This window comes from Podarcis cretensis (genome assembly GCF_951804945.1).
Source record: "Podarcis cretensis genome assembly, chromosome: 1".
Classification (NCBI taxonomy): Eukaryota; Metazoa; Chordata; class Lepidosauria; order Squamata; family Lacertidae; genus Podarcis; species Podarcis cretensis.
In genome coordinates this window covers 33,423,836-33,441,277 of record NC_137170.1, presented here as the reverse complement: position 1 = coordinate 33,441,277, position 17,442 = coordinate 33,423,836, and the positions used below count along the sequence as shown (strand labels likewise).

The following is a 17,442-nucleotide window of genomic DNA, read 5'->3' as shown; positions in this document are numbered from 1 at the left end:
TTACTGGCTTACATTTTTTCCAGCGATCAAACTACAGTATTTTGTCACTGGAAAACATAACAGCCAAATCTATCCATCACCAGAAACACATCTGCTGCAATAACAAGTACTGCCCAGCAGAAGGTCATTATAAGAAGTGTTTATTGGATAATGCCTGTGTTCTAAAACAACACTTGGAAGAACAACCCAATCTTCTAACTCCTTTGTGATCTTTTAAAATTATTTAAGTTTTATACCAGAGTGGGCAACTCCAACAGGACTGGCTTCTGTGTAGAAATATATCGGATTGCACTGTACTTCCGTTTTATTTTATTTGGTCATCTTGAAAGGTCCCCAGACAGCAAACAATAAACCCATGCTGGCATTGTCTGTAGTAAACACATAAGTCATCTATACTGATTTTGTGCTATAGAGAAAAAATACTTGTCTCTTGATACACAAGCTACAGCTGCTTAATTGGCACTTTGTCAACAGTTCTTTTGAGCTTTTCTGAGAAACGAAGAAATGCTGCCTGCAATCCTGTTAAAAACAGCCTGCTACTTCAGTGGTGCTTGGAACCTGCTCGACGATACATTTTATTCCATGTTTCATGATCAGCACCGTTGATTTAACCCCTAAGATGGAACCCAGTAATACCCACTTACCTAGAAGTTACCAAGGGCCTTATTTCTGGATAGGTATGTATAAGATCATGCTGTTGAGACTTACAAACAACAACAACAAAATCAATTTATGGGACAGAACCAGTAGCAGACAGCATGGTGGAGCAGAGATACTTAGCTCACCTCCTGGCAGGTGAGTCACTGCTGCTTACCAGGAGGAGGGTGTCACAGTGCAAACACAGCAGCAGGAGCATCGGATTGGCTCAGCTGCTGTGTTTGCACTTCATCAACCTTTCTGCTCCCTCTGCTCCCCCTTCTGGTAAGTAGCAGTGACTCACCTTACAGGTCAGGTAAGCAACTGCACCTCACCATGCCAACCATTTCTGGGCAGAACTAAACATTATAAGAAATTTTTGGTTGCCACTGAAAATAGCAGCCCCATGCCAAATTGCCTTGTCCCACATTTGTACAACTTTTCTCATGCCCTAACCCTAGTACAATGCATTTCCCTGTTACTATTCAACAGTATTGTCTGCTCCTGGTAGGGACATGCACTGTGTAATGATGTCAGGACCTCTAGGCATGTTGTACTAGCTATCATGGAAGGGAAGCGCTTGATGTGGAACTACTGTGTTTGCCCATAATTCTGAGTGCCGTGCTTAGAATTTTAGCCTGAAACTCCCAACCTAACGTTCCATCAAAATCAGTAGGACTTATTTTCGTTCCATGTAATAGTTGCTTCGTGCTAAAAACAGCTACCCTATTCCACAAACGTATGATCCAAGGAACCAGAGTGCCTATGCTTCTATAGCATGGACTGCATTGGTGCACTTTTCACACACTCTTCACAACATAACAGAAGGCTGTACTATCACATCTCATTGAATTACAGGTATTACATTGTATTGCAATGGATCACCCAAATCTAATGAGTTCATGCATTATTGGTAGTTCTGAGGTGTATACACAAAGCTTTCATGGTCGTTTCCCTATTCCCTCCAAAGCAATATGGATAACTTGGTACCCCATTGAGCATAGAGAGCTATGCACATCAAGGTATTTGTAGCAGAGCCAACAGACTGAATGCAGTTCTAATAGCACATGACTACATGTGGTTAGGGGACGCAGGTGGCGCTGTGGGTTAAAGCCTCAGCGCCTAGGGCTTGCCAATCGAAAGGTCGGCGGTTCGAATCCCTGCGGCGGGGTGCGCTCCCGCTGCTCGGTCCCAGCGCCTGCCAACCTAGCAGTTCGAAAGCACCTCCGGGTGCAAGTAGATAAATAGGGACCGCTTACCAGCGGGAAGGTAAACGGCGTTTCCGTGTGCGGCTCTGGCTCGCCAGAGCAGCTATGTCACGCTGGCCACGTGACCCGGAAGTGTCTCCGGACAGCGCTGGCCCCTGGCCTCTTAAGTGAGATGGGCGCACAACCCCAGAGTCTGTCAAGACTGGCCCATACGGGCAGGGGTACCTTTACCTTACATGTGGTTAGTGGTCCCAGACCAGCATGACCACCCGCCATCTACATTGCTTGCATCTATCAAGTTCAGCAGAGGGTGGATGAACACTGCAGTATACATTCACAACATAAGCAGCACATGCAGATCTCATTTGCTGGGTGGATGTGAATATATCCTGGATAGTGGTTTTAGGAGATGAAGCTGTTTTTAGATGAAAAGAAATTTCACCAAATGATAGGGAAATGCCCAATTAATCAGTTTAAAAAAATCTTCATTAGACTGTAGTACTTTGCGGGTGGGTGTTTAAAAATGGTCCTTTGAAGTCTTTTAATTTTGCCCCTGGCCACCTTTCAATTTCACTGTAATCCCATGGCACATTTAATCAAGCCCTCTGTAGTTTAAAATATTATTAAACGTCTTTTTGAGGATTTGAATTTTACTCCTGATTATGTGATGAAGATCAATCATCAAATATTCATCATATATTCATAATCATAGCTTACATTCCCCCTCTGATTCAAGATGCATAGAATCATTTTGAAGTGTCTTAGAAGGAATTAATGGTCTAGAAATAAGATTTAAAGAGTGACAAGAGGATACACTGTCCTACTGTACTAGATGGAATGGGCAATCCCTGCCTTTGCAATGTTAATGGGTTTTCTGTGCTTTTAACCAATGAACATTAGGAGCCTTAGAAGCACTCAATGCTATAACATATACTACAAACATTACATACATATTTGTTGCAAAAATATGGTTTGTGTTGGAAATTAATGGCCTCTTCAAATGATCTGGGGCAGGTGTGTGGGTGTGTACCAACATTTACGTTATTTGAATACTGACTTAAAATATTCCTTACCTGAAATGCACACATACAGGCAGGACTGTCCCTATTCAAGTAATGCTAAAAGAGAGAAATGCAAGGAACGCAGCTGTGGAGTGGGAGACAACAGAGAAAACTTTAAAATGAAATCCTCTACCCCTTTCCTTTACTGAAGAGAGAAATGTTGCTTAAAGTTTTCACTGAGTCCCATTTCCCCACATTCCCACCCCATTTGCTTCTCCTTCCAAACTGGCCCCTCCACAGTGCTCTGCAGTGAGAAAATGGCAGAGCAAACCAAACCCTGGCAAGGCATGATAAGAGTGCTGGAGCCACTGCCACATCTGTAGCCCCATTGCTGATGCCAGCTGGGGTGGAAGGTGGAGGAGCCAGAAAAAGCCTGTTGCAGACTAAACTAGCCTGGAGCTGGCATAGTGATTGGGCCTGGATCACACCCAATTTTAATCAAATAATGGCAGTAGGACTGACTCAGAATCCAGAATGTATATTTCAGGGCTTTCCTAGGGCTACTGGCATGCATTTGTGTGTACCAATTAAATTTCATTTTTTAAATCTTCATTTTATGCATTAATACATTTTCTAACGCTGCCTGTAAAACACAATATTCCAAGGTGGCTTACACCAAATCTGTAGAGAAAACAATCAGCCATATAAAAAAACAGAAACATTTAACAAAATTAAAAGTTTCAAATAAAGGCAGCCTCAGATCAGTCAATTTTGGAACCAAATATTTGGGAAATTTAAAAGGTATTTGCATGGTTCTGAAAAGGCTACAGCATGAGCGCCAGGTGACCCCTTCCCCCCAAAAATAGTCTGTACCACCTGGACACCACCACCAAGAAGACACTCTCCCCAGTCAAAACCTACCACACCTCAGTTGGCCAATGACTTCCAGAGGCGACCTCAATGAATTGGAAGGTGGGAAAATGAGTTGGACCCTCAGTGAAATCTTGACAGATTGCCACCCCACAATGTTATACAGTGCAACGAGCCAGTATAAGCTCATACCTTGCAGGTTTTTGGAATTCCCACTTAAGGAAACTGGAACAGATAATGCTTTTGTGCGACAAAATCTAGCATGCACTGGCCAACACTTCTCTTATGAGTTCTCATACATCCAATCCATGAGTCAGTCGAGACACAGTACTAAGATTTCAGGCTGTTTTCTAAGTCTCACAAATAGATCACACACATGCACAATTGTACTGGCACCCCAGAAGACTAGTAAGGATGGAGGACAACACCAGATTCAAAATAATGTTGGAAAGCTATTTAAGTCATAAAAATCTTCTTTTACAGGGATGGGAAAACTGTGGCTATCTAGGTGTTGCTGGACTATAACTCCCAATATCCCTTTGCCCATTGGCTAGGGGTGATGGAAGCTGGGGAGCAGCAATTGGGAGTCCCACAGGGTTCTCACCATTACCATAAGACACCATACGCTGCCATCTTGCATGCACACCTGGGAGAAAATTCTACTGAAGTTGATGTGACTTACTCCCAAGTAAGTGTGCATAGGATTACACTGTTCTACAAGCAGCTTGGCAGGTCTTAATGAGACTTGTCTCTTGCAGCACTGTGGAGTTACTTAGCACTGTAACTGAGAAAGAACAGCCAACGGATAAGGATGATAGGAGTTGTAGTCCAACAACCTTTGGAGGGCCACAGGCTCCCCATTCCTGTCCTAATAAAAGCGCCTTCTCTGAATGAAAGTCCCTTGCCTCCTTCAAATACAGCCTCAGTCCCCTCACGGCTGTTCCTGCTCCAGCTGCCCCGCCACACGCTTGGGTTCATCCTGAGAAACCTCGGCAGGCTCTGCCTTGCTGGGCCCCAGGGAATGATCCGAATCCTCGGGGTCGCCATCTGCGGTCGTGGCCGTCGTAGCCGGAGCTCCGTCCTTCTTGGTCTGAGACCCATTGGAGCAGCAAAGCCTGAAGCAGGCCTGGAAGATCTGCAGCGCGGCCATGACCAGGATCACCAGCGTCACCACAGCCACCGTGATCAGGATGAAGAGGTAGTTGGAAGACACGGCTCCGGGGGCGCTGCTGCTATTGCCCACCTCGGAGGGCAAGGTCGCTTCCAGGGAGTCGTTCCGCCCCGGCAGGCCGTCCGAAGAGCCGTTCGGGGAGGGAGACAGGGCAGGCGACGGCGGCGTTTCAGTTCCTGCCGGCGGCACGCAGGCTTTTTCGTCGGCCGCCAAGCGAGCGCCCCAGGAGCACAGGCACAGGAAGGCGCCCCGGGCGCCGAAGCAGTCGGCCAGCTCGACGCACGCTCCCTCGCTCGGGCTCCAGTAGCCGCTGGGGCAGGAGCAGAGGCCGCGCTCGGTGCCTTCCCAGCGGTAGCCGTCGGGCGAGAGGCGGCAGGTGAAGCGCGCCTCCCGCCCGGGGCACCTCAGGGTGAGCACCGTGCCAGGCGGGCCGAACTCCACGGCGGCGCTTTGGAGGCGGAAAGGGAGCGCGTAGTGCAGGTGGCCTCCCGCGCCCGGCGCGCGACACGCGCCCGCGTAGCTGTACTTGCACACGTAGCCCGCGTTGGCCTTGGCGCAGGCGTGCTCGGCGAGGCCCCACGACTCGGCGGCGCGAGGCTCGCCCCAAGTCACCTGCAGGCCGGCGCACTTCTGCGTGGTGCACGACTTGCTGGGCTCCTTCACCCACGAGAGGCTCCCCTCCGCCGCGCTCTCGTTCCTCGCCTCCGCAACAAGTCCTCCGGCAACGGCCCAGGAGAAACCCCGCAGCGGCAGCTCCTCCATGGTGCACTGCTGAGCCTTCCTCACCAGGCCCAGCCAGAACAAGGAGGCGCCCGACCCGCCGCGGGTCACCCCTCTCAGCAGAGACACGATGGCCTGCACCTCCACCCGGCCGCTCGCCGTGCTCAGGCGCCCGCCGTGCGCCACGCAAGCGTCCTGGGCGCGGGCGAAGCTCAGGCTGCCCACGTGGACGCTGTAGCAGGACCCCGAAGGGTGGCACCAGGCCTGGTCGCTCTGGGGGCGCACGGCGGCAGGGGGACCCCCTGGCACGGGGAGAGGCTGCAGGAGGACGAGAGAGGCAAGCACCAGGCCCCTCATCTTGCCTCGCCTCCCCGCAGTGGCATTCGCGAGCACCAGCCAAGTCTGGGTGGCGGGCATGTGGCGTCGAGGCGACTCCTTTTCTTCACAGCTCACATCACAACAATATCTTCGCTCCCGCAGACCTTCCCTTTCAGTGGCTGAAAGGAAATGTGTCAGGGGTTAGGCTTGACCTTAACATCCTTGATTTGTTGAAGTCCCCGCGCCAAAAGTTCCCTTCCAGAATTGGAAACATCTGATAAATAAAACCCAGACGGCAGGGAAACTTTTCTTTGCTTGCACTTTGTAGGGAGAAACGCTAGCATAATCTAGGCGCAAGAAGGCAAACAAGTTCTTTGGGCTGAGTTGTTCACCTCCGTGTTAGTAAACACAGGCCGGATGTTTAATAAATTATTTGAACTCTGTGCCTTTTATTGACTTAAAGCTTAGCACTGATTGCAGCGGATCTTAAAACTATCAGAAAAATAATTGCTTGATGAAATGCAGTGGAGGGCAATGGCATTAAGGCCCTAGTTAACCCCCTCCGATGCAAGCACACACACACCCTCCCAACCTACCAGTGTGCAGCTGCAGTGAAAAAGGCACGTTCCATGCTAGGAATCATTGGGAAAAGAACTGAAAATAAAGCTGCCAATTTCATAATTCCATTATACAACTCTAGGGTGTGATTGCATTTGGAATACTGTGCTGTGCAGAGTTCTCACATCAAAAAGGATATTGCAGAGTTGGGAAAGGTTAAGAAAAGGGCAACCAAAAAAGGAACAAGGCAGACGTAGTGACTCTTCTATGAAGAAAAGGACTTAGTTTAGAAAAATGGTGAGTAAGAAGTGAAATGATAGAAGCTTATGAGATGGCTAGTCCCCATAGTGGAGGCAGTAATATTTCTGAGTACCAGTTGCTGGAAGCCACAGGAACAGAGAGTGCTCTTGTGCTCAAGTCCTGCTTGTGGGTTTCCCACAGATATCTGGCTGTCCACTCTGAGAACAAAATGCCGGAGTAGATGAGCCATTGTCCTGAAACTCTTCTTACGTTCTTATGCAGGAAATCCGAGACCATGTGGGTAAACTGGTAAAAAGGACTGGTAAGTAGTTAAAGATCAGATGAAGAGAGTAGAAATAAATGGACAATTCTCACAATGGAGGGGTAGAAGAAGGATCTGTACTGGGGCTGGTGTTTTTGTAAAATGTTTTTAAAAAACAGGGCTAAACAGTGTGGTGGCCAAGCTTTTGATGAAATCCAGCTATTCAAGGTGGTTTACGGAAATGGGGTTGTTAGTAGCTCCAGAGGAATAGGTATAAAAAATTTCAAATTTGGTTCAGTATAAGCAAGTGTAAAGTGATGTGCATGGTGGTGGTGGTGGAATCCTAAATTCACATATACAGAGATGAGGTCTGAGGTGGTGGGTACCTGATCAGGAAAGAGATTGTGGTGGAGAGGTTGATGAAAACAATGGCTATGTACACACCAACCCCTTCATTGCACGAAAATACAGTTTTTTTCCTCAACCCTGCATCATTCATGCTCATCCTTAGCATGCTGCTGTCAATCTAGATTGCGTCCAGATCCTGCCATCCACAAGGGCTGGCGTTAGTTACTTGATATGTGTTTGAAAACACTTGTATGGATTAGGTTATCAATGCCTTTTCCTCCCTGAACATGCTCCAGGTGAATGAAGATGGAAGTCGTGTTTGTGATCTTGGTATTTGTTGTTGTTTAGTCGTTTAGTCATGTCCGACTCTTTGTGACCCCATGGACCAGAGCACGCCAGGCACTCCTGTCTTCCACTGCCTCCAGCAGTTTGGTCAAACTCATGCTGGTAGCTTCGAGAACACTGTCCAACCATCTCGTCTTCTGTCATCCCCTTCTCCTTGTGCCCTCCATCTTTCCCAACATCAGGGTCTTTTCCAGGGAGTCTTCTCTTCTCATGAGGTGGCCAAAGTATTGGAGCCTCAGCTTCACAATCTGTCCTTCCAGTGAGCACTCAGGGCTGATTTCCTTCAGAATGGATCGGTTTGATCTTCTTGCAGTCCATGGGACTCTCAAGATCTTGGTATACACCAAGCCAAAATGCCATTTATTGGACAAGTGTGGCTACACCCCATTGCCAAGACCACCTACATCTGTTTTCAAATGGACACACTTTGCCTGTGAGGTAAAGCAAAACCAATCTGCAGCAAGCAGATGGAAGGAGAAAGTGGGAAGCATCACCTTTCTTCCAATTTCCCCCTCCTGTGTACTTTCCAGGTGAGAAAAAGGTAACCACCCTCACCCCTTCCTTCGTTACCAAGTGAACAGTGGAGAGGGGGTGTCATGTTGACCACTCCAACTTAATCATATCCTGACATTTCCATTTTTAAACGAAAATCCAGAAATACTCCATAATAAAGGTAAAGGTAAGGGGACCCCTGACCATTAGGTCCAGTCGTGACCGACTCTGGGGTTGCGGCATCTCACTTTATTGGCCGAGGGAGCCGGCGTACAGCTTCCGGGTCATGTAGCCAGCATGACTAAGCCGCTTCTGGCGAACCAGAGCAGCGCACAGAAACGCCGTTTACCTTCCCGCCGGAGTGGTACCTATTTATCTACTTGCACTTTGACGTGCTTTCGAACTGCTAGGTTGGCAGGAGCTGGGACCGAGCAACGGGAGTTCACCCCGTCGTGAGGATTCAAACCGCCGACCTTCTGATTGGCAAGCCCTAGGCTCTGTGGTTTAACCCACAGCGCTAATAAAGGTGATAGTAAAAAGTATCTCATCAACTATGGACTCTGTGGACAATGCAATCGTTTATTTTAATGATTAATTAAAAGTAAATGACGATGAGAGTTAATTCCCATTGATTTATGAACCTATTTCCCCTGTTTGGCATTAGTCCTGAACGGGGGGGGGGGGGGGAGGACCTGTTTGCAGGGGTTGTATTTGTCTCTTACCTTTCTTCTCCCCCTTAACTCCTACAGCTATGCTGCTTAGCCAGGATTTGTCCATCTCTCATTGCTCAGCTCACGCCAAAAATAAAGCAGTAGCAACACAGGCTCAGAGTAAGTTAATGTCACCATAATTCATCATCATGACTTCTTTGAAATTAGTTGGGAAAATTCATCATGACTTCTTTGAAATTCGTGGCAAATTTTCCATTGATCTTAGTACAGAGCCAGGATTTCATAAAGTGGCTGAAATCTCTCTTGCCCCTCCCCTGGAAAAATAAAGAAATAAAGAAGAAAGAGCCAAGCCAAAGTAAGGGTCTGAGAACAGTGACTAACATCTTCCAAATTTTGGCTTTGTTTTACAAGCCAGTGATATGCAATAAGATCAGTGCAAGGGGGTATTGTTAAGTTTATTTATTTATGTATTTATTTATTTTTTATCTGTATTCTGCCTTTCCTCCAGGGAGCTCAAAGTGGCATACATGCTTCTCTTCCTCTCCATTTTATCATCACAACAACCCTGCAAGGTACGGTATTTTAGACTGAAAGATGTGCCTGGTGCACATCCCATTCTAATAATCTGCTACTTGAAGCAAACAGTTGTGCTTTCAATCTCACGCTTACCAAACCTGTCCTGGTGTTTCCCATTCCATATTCCAGATTTGCACAAGAGAACTTTTTAAAAAGTGTGTTGCTCTAAGCCAGGCAAGGATTTGGAGTTGCTCCTCCCAAATGTTGGTTCTTCCTTTCCTCCTGTTTGTCTTTTCTGCTTCCCCTACCTGCAAGGGGAGTTTTTATTTTTAATGCTCCTTTTTTGGTGAAAATCTGAGCAAGTGACTAAAACAATCATTCAATACAGCACTCACAAATGGAGGGAGGCTGCATATAGTAAGCACAAACACTGCTGGAAAATAACTTTTTTTTTTTAGGAGGGGTCTGGAAAGGGGAGTAGCTAAAGTGGAGGGTTAAAAAGAAGTTAAAGAAACCAAGTTAAAAAGAAACCCAAAGCAAAACATCCGCTACCCAAAGTGCACCAGGCTGAGGTCATTTTTTTAAAATTACTTCTCTGATTGAGAAACCCAACTTCAGAGGGGGAATGTGTGAGTTCACAATTATTTGCTGCAGATGTCATGTGGGTGATGCTAAATTAATGAGAACACAAGCAATTTCTGATTCGCATTATACTCTGGTGTGAGCAAGCCCTTATTTTCTTTTTTTTCCCCTTATTCCTTTCTGAGAGGCTGAATCTTTTCCTGCTATACTAAATTGCAGGAGCATTCATAAAATCCTGTAAAAAGAAACAGAAACATAGCAATCAGCAGAATGCCTGGGTATTTCAGAGAGCCTTAAAAAACCATGCAATGATCGGTGCTCCCTTTCAGCAGCTCCTGTGTTCAGAGGTCCGGTAGATTATTCATCCACACAAAACACACACACACACATACAGTGACCCTGTAGTAAGTCTAAACTTTGCCATCTGTTATTTGTGGACAGTGTGTTATGCTACCATTGCTTCATTGATTGAGGCTATAGCATTGCAGAGAAAGCCTAGGTTTTCATAGCATCTGTGCAAGCTACATTTCATATACTGTGCAGTATCCATGAGACAACTATACTCCTTTGGGGAATGGTAGCAGTGTGAAGTATTTGTGCTCTCAAATGGCAGCCCATATGAGAGTAAATCAAAACTCTGGAGAATTCAAGTCATTTGCAACGAGGCAGAGTTTCCTAGGGAAACCTGCTAGAATAGCAGGAAGCCTTAAGCCTTGCCATAAATAGCAGACTTCAATCCCTGGCATTGTGCCTAGGCTGACCCTTCAACGTCTATGAAGTTTATACACTGCTGGTTTTAACTGTAGTGTTGTTTTGAATTATGTAATTTCATTCTTATCTTGAGCTACCCTGGGAACCCATTGGGGAGGAAGGGTGGGTTATAAATTTGAAATAATGGCTCAATAACTGAGCATCTTGGTGGGGAAGGCAGGAGGGGTTTGCTAAAAGAGCTACTGAAAACAAGAGGAATGGAAAATTGCTGTTGTTGTTTAGTCATTTAGTCATGTCCGACTCTTTGTGACCCCATAGACCAGAGTACGCCAGGCACTCCTGTCTTCCACTGCCTCCCGCAGTTTGGTCAAACTCATGCTGGTAGCTTCGAGAACACTATCCAACCATCTTGTCCTCTGTCGTCCCCTTCTCCTTGTGCCCTCCATCTTTCCCAACATCAAGGTATTTTCCAGGGAGTCTTCTCTTCTCCTGAGGTGGCCAAAGTATTGGAGTCTCAGCTTCAGGATCTGTCCTTCCAGTGAGCACTCAGGGATGATTTCCTTAAGAATGGATACGTTTGATCTTCTTGCAGTCCATGGGGCTCTCAAGAGTCTCCTTAGACTTCAGCAAAATTATTGTTGAATTCAAAGACAAAGAATCGCTCTGAAGTCCAGTGCTGAAGTCTCCTTGGTGTAAGCCTGACAAAATCAGAATGAAATGGTTTTGCACTACAGTCTCTTCTGTGTTAACTTCTTAACCCAAACCTCATGCCAACATTCCATGGAAGTGTTTCTGATCCCCATTTGCAGGTACACACAGCTCCTTTACTCAGTTCCTCTGCCTGTTCCAGAAGAGCGGGCATTTACTTTATCATTAGCCCCAAATCTCTGCTAAGACTGACAAGGTCAGGGGAAAGCCTTGCCAATATCACCAGTGCCTCATTCATTTAGTCTTTTTAATTAAAGTAATACTATGCGCTCTGCCACCTCCCGCATGTGTGTAGCTTTTCAAAGGAAACCATGCAGTTGAAATTGATTACATTTCCCCTTGACACTGTCCATTTCATCGCAGGGCAGGGCCTTTGCTGATAAAAATGACCAACCTTTCCTACAGTCAAAGGCTAGCGTGGAGTTTAAAATGTGGCAGTGCAGTGGTCAAGCATGTAATGTAAAAAAAGGGGGGCTACACGCTGTCAGTCTTGTGTCCAAATCTAGTTACTGAACAATATGGGCCGCATCCCAGTAGGCAAGGAGAGGGGTGTATTTTCTGCATTAACTGGAGGTGATAACTTTTAAAGCACTGAAGTAGGGGTGAGATTCCTGATTGATTTTGAAATGCATAATTTTTAGGGTCATCGCAATAATTGGTATAAGGGCCAGGCAACCCGTGAGGCAAAGTGAGGTGATTGCCTAAGATGGCAGGATCTACCGGGCCAGCAGATCCCAATGTCAATCTTTCTTACCCCCTTGTTCCTGATGTAGATCTTCCCTTGCCACTTCTTCCCTTGCAGGGAGGGGAGGTGCCATATTGGCGTCCGCCTCAGGTGGCAAAATGTCTTGGGCTGGCACTGCTCAGTATCGTAGGTTCTTTGTTAATTAGTTTGTTTTGCCTTTATCTTGCTTAGAGAACCTACATGCCTGCTCTTCTGGAATGTAACATGTTACAAAATCAGTATCTGCTCAGTTATCCTCAACTTTGTATCAAAAGTTGGATAAATGTGCAGGAAGCGAAAAAATAAGGATGATATATTCTTAATTCTATTTGTAGCTTGTCAGGCCACACTACTAACACAGCGTGAAGGGCATGGTAGGCCATTAAAATCTATGGGCAGCAGTACATTTAAGTCTGATGAATTTTGTCTGAAGTCTTAAAAGGTGCTACATACTTGGTTGTAGTTTGTATGCAGTCTGATCTAATATATATATATATATATATATATATATATATATATGACAATAGATTTTAACTGGGTTTAATGGGGCACACCTCCAAACAAGAGTGCATATGATTGCAACTTTAAGACCTTTGTAAGTACCCACATAATGCAATCCATGGCAATGTTACCCATGTAGGCAAGGCAGTTTTGCAACCAACATCATTCAAATAAATATCTGCCAATCGTAAATACCCTCCAGGCTTCCTTTGAGACATATGTAGATTGCTCTAGCACATTTTTCCTAAATTATTGCACTACCAAAGTAGCGTAAGAAGAAACAAGTCAGACACGGTAACTAGAAATATAATTTCAAACTGTACATTTCTTATTACTCTAGGTAAGCAGTCTCAGGCAGAGTTAATGATTCCCATTTTCTTTTATGATGATTAATAAAACACAGCTCATTGAAAGCACTGATGAAAGAATTATATTCAAAAAGCTTGTTAACATTTATGTATCTGTCAGAGCAGGCTGGCGAGAGGATGCAAAAACATTGTGCTGTTCTTGAACTTGGTGCAGGGAGGGGGGACTAGGATCTGGTGTTCCCATTATGCTGAAGACTTCAGACTTGAAAAATATTTTGCACTATTTCTTCCCCTTAACAGCACAGGTTCATCCAACACATTTTTAGTTATTATACCATTTTTTTTTTAAGTCTCCGTTTATTCTGATAATTGCTTGACTCTTTACAAGGGCTATTAGTTTTTATAACACATCAAAATATTTTTAATTAGTGATTGACTAAGTAGATATTTGTTTTTATCATCTGCCTAGTGACTGTCAACTGATTCAGCTGTCTTGCATTCATGGGTGAAATTAATGAGTCAAGCAGGCCTCACATAAGGCTTAATCTTGTCATGTGCCAAGCATTTCCTGGCTCCTAAGAAGGGCATCAGTGCTTCACAAGAGCGCTGATCTTCATGTATCATAGAAACAACCCTGAAAAAGAGACTGAGAATAAAGAAATCCCTATTTCTTTTAAGGTTTTCTTCAGGAATTAGCCTTTTTGTCCTAAGAAATGCTTGTACTACACTGTACATGCACACACTAAAGCATCATCATTAAGTACTCTCGGGATCAGAATGTTCCTAAAGAATGTTCTGAAAAACCTCCCAAAATTGAAGCTAGGGGTGTAAACAGGTTTCCCAAAGGAACGAGTTTCAAAAATTAGGTGGCATCATTAAGAAGTGTTTTCTCCCTCACTTCACATGGTGGTGAGACATGGGACAGAACATCCCCAGATCTTAACCCATGAGCAGAATACCAGTTGAGCAGGTGGCTCTTTTTAAATATCCTGTATACAAACAAACCCTAACATTAGGCAAAGAGTAGCAGCAGCCACTAGCAGCTGATTTCAGGTACAGTGGTACCTCAGGTTACAGACGCTTCAGGTTACAGATGCTTCAGGTTACAGACTCCACTAACCCAGAAATAGTACCTTGGGTTAAGAACTTTGCTTCAGGATGAGAACAGAAATCGTGCTCCGGCGGAACAGTTTCAGGTTAAGAACGGACCTCCAGAACGAATTAAGTTCTGAACCGGAGGTACCACGTATTGTGAAAGGGCAGCGAAATGTTAGTTATTGCATTTATTATTGTTGTATTTTTGCCACCAGGAAGGGAGAGGCTCTTGTGGGGTTTTCTATCTGAAGTGCCAAAATAATTTCATCAGCTTTTGCTACTAGACACCTTGACTTCAGGGTGAGGCTGGGTTCCATTTTCCACTTCAGCAAGCAAAATGACTTCTGGCCCTGGCTTTAAAGGTGACTATGATAGGGAGGGGGTATCAGCTAAAATGGCTTCTCTTCTTTTTCCTTGTTCATTTTCCCATTCATGGAAGGGCAACTTAGAATCCAATTCAATATTGTTATGCACAGAGAGAGCTGTAAATCCAATAGAACCCACAAATGGAATGCAAAAAAAAAAAAAAAAACCCAAACAAAACACCAAAAGAAATTTATTTATTCTCATTAAAATTTGCATTCAGAGAAGCTGAGACTTTTCTTCCCCTGCTCAGTTCATTTCAGGGTTAACTGTGACAAAAGTGGGAAACGCTACAGGTCACTCTGTCTTCTCTGAGTGCTGTGAAAATTCTTACTTGGATCTCCATGAAATATTGATTTCACGTCATGACTAAGCTTCAATTAATCCACCACCCTTTCAGAAATGCACTCCTACATCTTGACTTGATAAAAAATGACTAATGGCTGGCTGGCTATATAGGATTTAAATAGTGACGGTCTTCCTTAAATGAGCTTTCATTCCATGATTCAAATTTTGACTGTTCGACTTGGAATAAATGTGCAAGCAATTTACACATCATTATGCTCTTGTAACTTATTCTGCTATTTCCCACATTGCTTTCCAGCATGAGCATAAACTATCCTGATTGACTGCTTTGGCTCAAGTTACTTGGCACTGCAAAGTGCTGGGGGGGGAGCTTGGAAGCCTTTAATTAAGAAAGAGTAAATTAATAATGCAAACTACTGTGGTAGAATTCATGCTTGTTAAATCTTAAGTATATTGGACTGGAAACAGTCCCTTCTGCAAATAGCAGGGTTCCTTCTGTCTGTGGAAGGAACCAAAATCAAGTGAAGATTAACATTGGAGAAACAGCAGGAGAAGCACTTTTCACTGATTGCCCCTTCCCACTGCCCTCCACAGTACTACTCCCAGCACCGTTCTAGAAAGTTCCACAGACCTCTTGATCAGCTTTCAAGGAGACTGTGGTGAGAAGAATTGGCAAAAATCACCCCCAACAACCTACATGCGTCCTCCAGCATCAGGGGTGCCAACTTGAGTAAAATATTGCCAGGTAAGCCCTGCCCCACATAATTGATTGCACGACATGGTGCGCACACACCATTTGAATGGCAATGCCCATCCAGTTTGGGGGTTCCGGTCCCCTCAAATATTTTCAGCCCCTAGAAGTTGGCTGCTATGCCCAGCAAGAACATCCTGTGAGTGGTGCCTGCTCATTAGTAGCGCCCCCCCCCCCTTTGGAACACCCTCCCATCAGATGTCAAACTGATTAACAACTACGGTATATGACTTTTCTTAGAAGACATATGAAGCCAGCCCTGTATAGGGAAGTTTGTAATGTTTGATGTTTCTATTTTGCTGGAAGCCGCCCAGAGTGGCTGGGGCAACCCAGTCAGATAGGCGGCATGTTGTTGGCAATGGCAATGGCAATGGCAATGTAGTCCTGCTCACAGGAACTCTGCAGCCAGCGCATTGTCTTCTGTCTGAAAGTGCAGCATAGATGCATTTGAAAGGGCATTTGTGCTACGTGTGAGGTTGTTCTGGGTCTTATTCCCATTCAGACCAATATTGCATTGTCATCACCAACCCACACAACCATTCTGTTTAGGAAGGTACCGTATTTTTTGCTCTATAGGACACACCAGACCATAAGGCACATCTAGTTTTTGGAGGAGGAAAACAAGAAAAAAAATATTCTGAATCCCAGAAGCCAGAACAGCAAGAGGGATCGCTGCGCAGTGAAAGCAATCCCTCTTGCTGTTCTGGCTTCTGGGAGCTGTGCAGCCTGCATTCGCTCCATAAGACGCACACACATTTCCCCTTACTTTTTAGGAGGGGAAAAGTGAGTCTTATAGAGCAAAAAATATGGTAAATGGTGATGAAACAATGTTGGATAGGTTTTTGTTTTGTGTAAGAGAGACTGCATGCATGCAGACACTCAAGGCTCTAAACTGCATAGACTGTTCTCTTGATACAGCAAAGCCTTTATCATGCAGTGGGAGCTCTCCTGAACCGCAGTGCACCCTCATTCACTCCAATGATGGAAGAGTGAAAACCCATGCACACAAAGGGGTGCAGTCAGGAAAGTGCCCCATCTGTTTAAGTGCATAGGGAAGGTCCTGTGCAGGAACTTTGTGAACACAGTGGAACACAAATGGAGCTATGCGCTTTTACATTTACTGAAATCTTCGCAGACGCACAAGGCTGCACGTTCTTCAGAATTGTGCAGGATGACTATTGCTGCATGACGATTCTGAAAGGTAGAAAGGGCAAAGAAAAATGTAAACACCAGGACCTGAGCACAGATTGGATTAGATTCGCTCTTTTAACTGTGTCTTAGATGGAGACTGGTTTGGGGGAGAAATCTGATTTTGTTTGCATATAAAGGCAAGCCTGCTTTATTCACACTTTCCAAAAGAGAATGTGAACTGAAACACGGTCTTCTGTTGAAATTTGTAAGTTTTGCAATGCCAAGTAAGCCAGATAACATGTACAGAAATGCACATACATGTGCGAAGTATGTGAAAAAACATTAAAAAAACAATTTATATTATGGAGAATTGCTTTGCAAAAATATATGTCTCAGGCAAGAATGCATACAGAAATGTGTATATTAAGATAAAGTTGCAACAAATGCCTATGAATTTTCTTGACGCCCTGTTTAAAAATAGTCATTAAGCGTGTGGAAATGTGGATAACTGGATTTAAGACTGGGAAAATGAGAAACCAAAATTGACAGATTTGCCATCCCTGCTGGGAAGGTTCCCATGCCTTGCTTGAGGAAGCTGGTTGTTGTTGGAGTCTTTCATCCTTGGCAACTGATCTGTGTACTCACTAGGAAACAAGCTCCCACGCTATACCTCACGTGAGATAGTGTCTGCATTTTCCCCTACGCTGAGATTATCTTTCTCCAGGGACAAATGTAGTGCATGCAACTGTCTTGAGTTACACTTTCCCAATAAAGGTTTATCTTTTACCACTGTATTCCTTGCAGTTCCATTCACTTTCTGTATCTTCTTGTTTTATACGTCTTCCTTCCATTCTTTTCTGAGAACATTCCCAGACAGGTGAATTATTGCACAGAATAACCAGGTAG

General features: G+C 44.8%; 1 protein-coding gene and 1 long non-coding RNA gene across 3 annotated transcripts; one reads left to right on the top strand and one right to left on the bottom strand.

Moving 5' to 3' along the window:
- Nucleotides 1–3,030: 3,030 nt before the first annotated feature.
- Nucleotides 3,031–7,110, bottom strand: CLEC14A (C-type lectin domain containing 14A). The gene has a single exon (XM_079955016.1). It carries the CDS (start codon nt 6,021–6,023, stop codon nt 4,647–4,649), a length of 1,377 nt encoding a protein of 458 aa, XP_079811142.1. The 5' UTR covers nt 6,024–7,110; the 3' UTR covers nt 3,031–4,646.
- A 9-nt stretch (nt 7,111–7,119) lies between these two features.
- On the top strand, nt 7,120–16,515 carry LOC307204338. Of its 2 annotated transcripts, none has more exons than XR_013833608.1 (4): nt 7,120–7,674; nt 8,026–8,350; nt 8,919–8,999; nt 16,474–16,515. It is a non-coding gene; the product is annotated as an uncharacterized lncRNA (long non-coding RNA). The 2 variants fall into 2 exon arrangements; XR_013833609.1 differs by having other exon boundaries at nt 8,696–8,999.
- The last annotated feature ends 927 nt before the right edge of the window (nt 16,516–17,442 follow it).

Bases quoted from the DNA above. Each gene is read 5' to 3' on its own strand.
- CLEC14A (XM_079955016.1), bottom strand. From the start codon at position 6,023: ATGCCCGCCACCCAGACTTGGCTGGTGCTCGCGAATGCCACTGCGGGG.